The following is a 7,519-nucleotide window of genomic DNA, read 5'->3' on the forward strand; positions in this document are numbered from 1 at the left end:
GATTGAGTGTCTTTGCCTGTGAGTGTGTATGTGGTGGTGAGGTTGTTGGTGTTTACTGGATTGTGTCTCTGGGTGAGTCTGTGGGCATAAAGTTGTCAGGCTGAATGTGTCTACTTTTGCATAATGGTTTCCCCATATTCTCCCAGTTGTATACTGTGGATTTATTTGGAAGCTTATAGACATAGAACTTTGATCATGGTGCCCTCTCCTGGACAACTAAGAGAATCAGAATTGGTAATTGGCTTGTTCCACATTCCCTATCCTCACAGCCCTCATTCCCACTGCCCCTCAGACTTTATTCCCATATCTTCTTGGATCCTCCCATGGAAGTAACTTATAGGTGGTACGCTGGATACAATCTTGGACTTGGAGTTAGGAAGACTTGAGTTCAAGTATAACCCAAGGGGAAAGCCACTTCACTTCTGCCTCAGTTCTCTGATCTATAAAATAGGGATAATGATACCACTTGCCTCCCAGGGTTGTTGCGAGGATAAAATGAGATGATATTTATAAAGAGTTTAAAACACTGTATAAGTGCTAGAATTTATAGCAAATGAGATAATGTACTACAATATCTTTGAAAACCTTAAGGTATTATTTAAATGTCAGCTATTGTTAATATAGCCTCATTCTCACAATCAACATTCCCTCTTTTCTTTCATTCTCCCATTCTCACATTTCCATGTTCCCCATCCTTATAAGTCTGTTGTTCTCATAATAATATGTACTCATCTTTATGTCCCCTTTTCCCAAAGCTCCCATCCCCACATCCTTCATTCCCACTGTCTCTTTCCCCCTCAGTCCTATCTGCTCATCCCACATTCCCAACCCCTCATCCCCTATCCCTGTACCCCATTCTTACATCCTTATCCCTCCTTCTCAAAATTTCCAAGGTCTTCCTGCCCGGGAGGATTGGAGAAACCCAGTGTCCTCATGATCATAGAAAAAAACAGGACTTTATTGGATTCCAGGAGGGGATCAACTCCTTCTTTCCATTCTCACCTATGGATATCCAGTGGGCTTCAGGCATTCAACCTTGGTTCAGGGAGGATGGAAGGGTGAATCAGTTTCTTAAACCTGCATTCCTAGTAAGTCTGGCCCCAGGCTTCAGAATGGGAATTCCTTTGTTGGACCTGAGAACAAAATCCTCAATGGCCCAGAACTTAGAAGTTTCTTCCACAGGTTGGGGGCAGAAGAAAGGAAGCATGTCTCTTCAACATGAATTTCTCTGGAGGGCAAGGGTGGAAGTGAACCAGACTGGACTTGGAGGGAGCGTCTATAGCCTGAGCCCCTGGATACTGGCAAAGTATTCTTACTGGATCCTCTTTGGTATGGTTTGCCTAATGTCACTTCTGTCCTTGAAGCCTGCTGACATTACCTGCAAACCTGTGGGCTGATCTGAGCTCTTTGATGATGGTCCTGTGATCTTTGGTTTGGGAGAATGGCCCATCTTTGCAAACTTCTTCCTGTCGCCTCCTTGGGGGAGCCACAGGACTGGCAACCAGGCCCCCTGAACACCACCAATAGAATTTAGCTCTACTTATGGAGACTAGATGATTACTCTGATCTGGTTCTATAGCCTTTCTTAATCTGTCCTGCCCCAGTCCCCAGCTGTAGGGTATGGGGTTAGAGGTGGAACTGGGTAAAACTACTAGATACAATAACCATCCTCCCTGCTCTAGCCACCAGCCCACTCTCCTCCCATTGATCTTCCTTGAGGCCTCCAGAGTAGGACTATTTCCCAAAGAGGATCCACTTCACCTTCAGCTCGGTGAATGTTCCCCAAGCCCTGGCCTCCACCCTCATTCTCTCATGTTGACTCTTCCAGCCCCTGGGGCCAGAGGAATAAGAGCTATGGGAATCATGAAGATGGGTTGACTTTAACCTGCTCAGCATTTTCCAGCCATCCCAAGCTGTCCCAGGCTCCTTGCCTCACTCCATCCTCAGGTCAGATGAGAGTCAGGTTGGGGGCGGATGCCCGAAGTGCCTCTGCCCCCTTGCTTGGGCTCATGCCCTCCTCACCCCCATGGGTTGGGAGCAGGTGGTGGCAGCGGCAGGTGGATGCCCTGCTGGAGGAGGGGGAGTGCAGAGTGGCTCCCTTACGCTTGACTCTGCGGATGCTTCTCGATATCCTCTGACAGATAAGGTAACAAATCTCACAGATGGTCAGGATGATGCATATGGCCGAGGCGCCCACCATGAAGTAGGTGAAGACCATCTTCTCCGTGGGCCTGGCGATGTAGCAGTCCACTGTGTTGGGGCAGGGGCTCACCCCAGCACACTGCACCAGGCGGGGGAAGGAGAAGCCATACCACAGTGTATGCAGAATGTAGAGGAAGACGATCTCCACGATGAACTTGAAGAAGAGGCTTAGCAGGTAGGTCCACCAGAGACCGCCATGCTTCTTGCCGGCGTTGTCGTAGAGCCGAGCACATTTGTCCCCGTGTTTCTCTCGATGTCGCCGCTCTCGCTCCTCCCGGTAGGCTACGTGCATGATGACCAGCAGCGAGGGGCAAGTGACGAATATGAGCTGCAGGGCCCACAGGCGGATGTTGGAAATGGGAAAGAAATGGTCGTAGCAGACGTTGGTGCAGCCCGGCTGGCGCGTGTTGCAGTCGAAGTCCTTCTGCTCATCTCCCCACACGCGCTCCGCCGCTACCACGTACACCAACACTCGGAAGACGAAGACCACGGAGAGCCAGATACGGCCGAAAGCTGTGGAGTACTTGTTGACCCCACTTAGGAGCGCCTGCAGAGTCTTCCAGTCCATGGCTCATGGGCTGTGGGGGCGCTGGGCCCACCTGTGAGGAGGGTCAAGGACAAGAGAGGTTCAAGGTGGGACTGTGCAGGGAAACCTAAGTGCCCGCTTTTCCTTCAGGGATTGGGTGGGTGGGTGGGGAAGGACTTGGTATGGCCTCAGGGCATGAGCTTGGAGGGTTCTGGATTTCTGAAGCCTCACCATAGGCTCCCACCTAGGAAAGCCTTTACTCATTTTCTCTGGCTGGAAGCTGTGGGGTTGATAGGGACAGAAAATGATCCAGGACTATAGGGTTCCATGTGACAAGGCACTCACCCAATGCACTGAGAGTTGTGTGGGTTGTCCTCCCTTATGGAAGGGGACCAAGATCTCAAGAAGATGATGCCATGACTTGCCAATGAATTGGATTAAAGGGAGGGAGGGCTGTGCAAAGTCACCATCCTAATGGTTGAGTATCCAAGGATGTTTGTGTCTGGGTGAATGGATGTCCTTGTGTTACCCCTATCATGTGTCCAAGAACCAGTGCGTTTATATATCTGGGTGTATGCTTGTGAATCTGCATGCACCTGTGTATGCATGCTTGTGAGGGTTCACCTGTGGGACATCCTGAAACTGCTTTTCCTGAAAAGATGCATATGTATGTGTGGGTGGGTGGTATGTGCCTAGAGAGTGTAGTGTGTTGTTTCATGTGTGACTGGGTTCAGTTGAGCACTGTGTGGTTTGTCATGTATGAGGTGCAGTGTGTAGTGTTGTGTGGGTGGGGCTGAGGTGTGTGTGGTGAAATGTGTCACATGGGATGTAGGATGTGGACTGTGTGGGGGTATGTGAGGTGGCACCAGCAGGGGAAACTGGCAGGCATTATGGGACAGGGGAAAGAATACTGGCTTTGGGATTAGAGGCCTAGGGTTTGAATCCTGGCTGTGCCTGGCTCTGCCCAACTTTGAGCAAGACACTTAACCACAACAGGCCTCAGTCTCCTCATCTGTAAAATGAAGGGGTTGGACACGATGGCTTCTAAGATCACTCCCAGCTTTAGATCTATGATCCTGGGATCCTTTGGTAATAGCAACTTGAGAAAGACTTCCAACAGAACAAATCCCCTTTGAGGATTTGTTTTTTAAAACCCTTCCTCCTAGGAGCCTGAGGGACTGAGATGGTGAGGTGGGAGAGCCACCCTCTTCTTTTGCCCTGAAGCATGTCAAGGTTTCTTCAGACCCTACTCTTTTCCCAGTCCCTCCTCTCCTTTAGGCAGCTCTGCACTCTTCCTTCACATCCCCGCTACTTCCTCCCTGGCCCCAGGTATGTGCTCTTTGACCACATGGCACTCAAGTTTCATTTCCTGCACGTGGTCCCATTGGTCAGAGGCTCTTAGCCCTTCTTGAGATTTAATTGTGAGATGTGACTCCGTCAGAACATGGCACAATGGAAAGAACATTGGCTTTGGCAGCAAATAACCTGATCAAAAACTGGCTCTGACACATGCCCTGGGTTGGACTTCACCTCTTTGGGACTCAGTTTCCTCTTTTGTAAAATGCCTCTGAGATCCCTTTTCCCTCTACATCTATGATATTCATTAGCACTTCCCATCACCCTACCAGCAGCACACCTTGAAAGGAGATCTGTTAGGAGAAGGGTGGGTCAGAGGGAGAGTCACTACATGATCCCCAATTCTGCTTATCACTTCCCGTGTGAACTTGAGTAAGTCATTGAGAGCTAAAGTGAATGGGGCTGGTTCTGCATCTATTATGATCATACACTTATTTCATGGTCCCTCATTCCTTGCTGGTCTGGTTTGGCCCCACGGGGCTGTCCCTGAAAATGGGGTCTCCTCAGTAGCCCCTGCCACCTTCCTGACTTCTGCAGACTGCCCTTACTACCACCCCTATCCACCTTTGAAAAGCCGCAGCACTGAATCACTGCGAGGCCACATTCATCGGGAAGGAATTTTTTGGCGGGACTGAGGGCGGGGGAGTGGGCGGGGAGCAGGCGGGGTTTACCTTCTCTCAAGTTGAAGGCGGGAGGTTGGGGAGAGGAGGTGCAGAGTAAGGTTACGTACAACCCCTGCGGAGGACTGGAGGAGCAGGTTCTGGGCTCCTGACTCCTTTGGCTGAGCTGTTGTGAACAGGAGTGGTGGGTGGTACGGAGATCGCGGAGCTTTGGCTAACATCTAAGGGACGGGATTGTCCGACAGACCAAGTCCTGGACTTACTTACCAGGATCCTAATTAGGTATGGGACAGGGCACCGAGCTCTGTGAAGGGGCTCCAGTTCAGCCCCAGCCCCAAGCATGGCACCTCTGACTCACAGCACATGCCCTACCATCTACTTGAGAGTTTGGGGATTAGTACTCCCCTTTCTTCAAGGAGCCTGAATCCTATAGCACTTCTCTGGGTTTTTTGGAGGGGCACTTTTCCTTCTTCTTGCTTTCTTCCTGTCTTTCCTCCCATCTTCCTTGCTCACACCACTTCCCCCTTTCTTCCCACTCGCGGCCCCGTGCCCATCCCCATGCTCACGCGCATCCCCATTCCCATCTCTATTCCCATCCCCCTCCCATCCCCCCAACCCACTCCCTGTCCACATCCCCAACCCCATTTCCAACCTCATTCTCAACCTCATTCTCATCCCCATCCCTAATCCCATCCCTTTCCCCTGCAGTCTGAAACATGGAGACCTGCTGGTTCCCAAAAGGACTGAAAAGCAAAGGAGAACTGGCCCCAGACCCTTGACTCTCTGAGTCCTCTAAGGTTTCTGCTCACACTTGCCCAAGGGACTGGGAGACTAGGATCTCCTTAGCCCAGAAACCATCTTCTAATTAGGCCACTTGTTTTTAGAGGGGGAAAAGAAGGGTCAGGGACAGTGTTCTTGCCCCATCGGTCTCATCTGGTGGCTGCTCCCCAACCAATGCCTCTAACCCCCTTGATCCCAAAGGAAGCACTTACCCACTGGCTCCTCGTCTTCCAAACCCTGCAGGGAGGCAAGTGAGAGATTGACTTAGGCAAGCACTCACTCCCCGCCCACCTTCCTCTCTCTTTCAGCATGCTTGAACCCTCCTCCTCCAGGCGGAGTTGATCTTCCCTGCCCAGTTGGGAGGCATGTAATGGGCCAGCCCAAGGTAGCAACAAGCCAATGGGCATGAGGGGTAACCCAGGCTGGGACCCTCACAACTTGGGGATACAGATAATGGGGAGGGAGTTTCCAAGTAAGGAAGCCCCACCTGGGGTCATCTCTCTACTGTCTAGGAATGAATGTTTGAGTCCTCTTTCTCCCTCCCCAGGACATTGAGACATACCCAGCTTAGACCTCTAGCCCCTAAAAAGGAAAAAAGAAATTCCTGATACTTTTTGGATTTAGGTCACAGTCACGTGATCTAATTCCCCCCAAACCAACGAGCTGTCCCCTGAAATAAACCAGGCGTGAGGAACCTGTATCCTTGAGGGTCACATGTGGCCCTCTAGGTCCCTTTGAGTCAAAGGGTCACACTTGAGGACCTAGAGGTCACTCGAGGACGAAGGTTCCCCACCCCTATAATAAACAAGATCAAACCCAGCAGACACTCAAGTGATGTCTGACAATGGATGCAGCATTCTACAACCTCAGTCCTTCACTTTTCTACTGCCAGGAGGGAGATGGCCCTTGCATTCCTTTTACCCTGCTTGCCTTAGTTATGCACATTCATAAAGCATTTCCTGGTTTGCAAAGGCTTTCTTCACCACAGCGCTTTGAGACCACTAGTGCAACATGATCATCCCCATTTTCCAGATGAGGACTCAATTAAAATGATGTCCACCATCATATAACTCGGAAGCTTTTGAGGCTGGATGGGAAGCCAAGGTCCCTGACTTGAACTGATCACTTTTTCAGGTGCTAGTTTTGGTACTTACTGTCTCTTCCCCTCCACCTGAGCCAACCCATCCCAGGGGCTTCAGGCACTTTATTCCAGACCCTCCCTCAGTAGTTCCCTACGTCCTCTCTCAGGGGTCTCCAGTCAGCCTCTCAGGGATCAGATCCGAGAGGTCTTCTCTTGGGTTTTCCACTCCCTCTTTCAGGGTCCAACCCGGTCTTTCCAGGTGGCCTGATATCTGGTATGATAAAGCTTGCTTTCTGCATCTTTCCTCCTGTCTATGTCTGCACCTTGTCTGGCAATCTGGCCTCCCTGGTTCTCCAATGACCTCCCTGGGCAATATCACTACTGTTTCCCTCTCAGAGATCTCAGCCTTATAGAAGTAGTTCATAACCCATCCAATTCTCCACCTACTTGAGATTGTGAGGTTCAAAGGTTGCAAGCTGAGGCATTTTTCTAGAAGGAGCCCCCTGCCTGGACTTGAGTTTAGTCACAGTTCAGTTGGCTTAATGGAGGGTGGGGTAGGGCAGGGCTCCAGCCCTACCTTTTTCCTCTAAGGAGTTGTGGTTGGCCCCCTTCAGGGTCCCAAGGCTCAGAGGGAGTGAATGGGAAAGATGATGCTTGACCTGGCTTGGGAAAGGCATTCTCGTGGTCACGGAGGATTACCTGTGCCCAAGTTAGGTCCTTTCCTGGGAGAGGCAGTTAGGGGTGTCTGAGTCTTGGACACTGAACAGGCTTTTCTTCTCTAGAGGTCATTGTTCTGGCTCCAGGTCAGTTATGAGCCAGAATTAAAGTAATTACAGAGGATTATAGCTAATAATTACACCTGGGTAACTTCTCTCTATCCCAAAGCATCTCTATCCTGGGCCCAATGTCAGGGCCTGGCACTCTTGCTGCTTCCATCTCTGGGACAATAGACCC

At 50.6% G+C, this 7,519-nt stretch overlaps 1 protein-coding gene across 1 annotated transcript; it reads right to left on the minus strand.

Annotated features, from left to right (window-relative positions):
- Positions 1-937: 937 nt before the first annotated feature.
- GJB3 (gap junction protein beta 3) lies at positions 938-5,774 on the minus strand. The gene is made up of 2 exons (XM_072610098.1): positions 5,697-5,774; positions 938-2,801 (listed from the first exon to the last, which is right to left on the minus strand). Exon 2 carries the CDS (start codon positions 2,768-2,770, stop codon positions 1,949-1,951), a length of 822 nt encoding a protein of 273 aa, XP_072466199.1. The 5' UTR covers positions 2,771-2,801; positions 5,697-5,774; the 3' UTR covers positions 938-1,948.
- Positions 5,775-7,519: the final 1,745 nt, after the last annotated feature.

The sequence above is a fragment of the Notamacropus eugenii genome, chromosome 5 (assembly GCF_028372415.1).
Source record: "Notamacropus eugenii isolate mMacEug1 chromosome 5, mMacEug1.pri_v2, whole genome shotgun sequence".
Taxonomy (NCBI): domain Eukaryota; kingdom Metazoa; phylum Chordata; class Mammalia; order Diprotodontia; family Macropodidae; genus Notamacropus; species Notamacropus eugenii.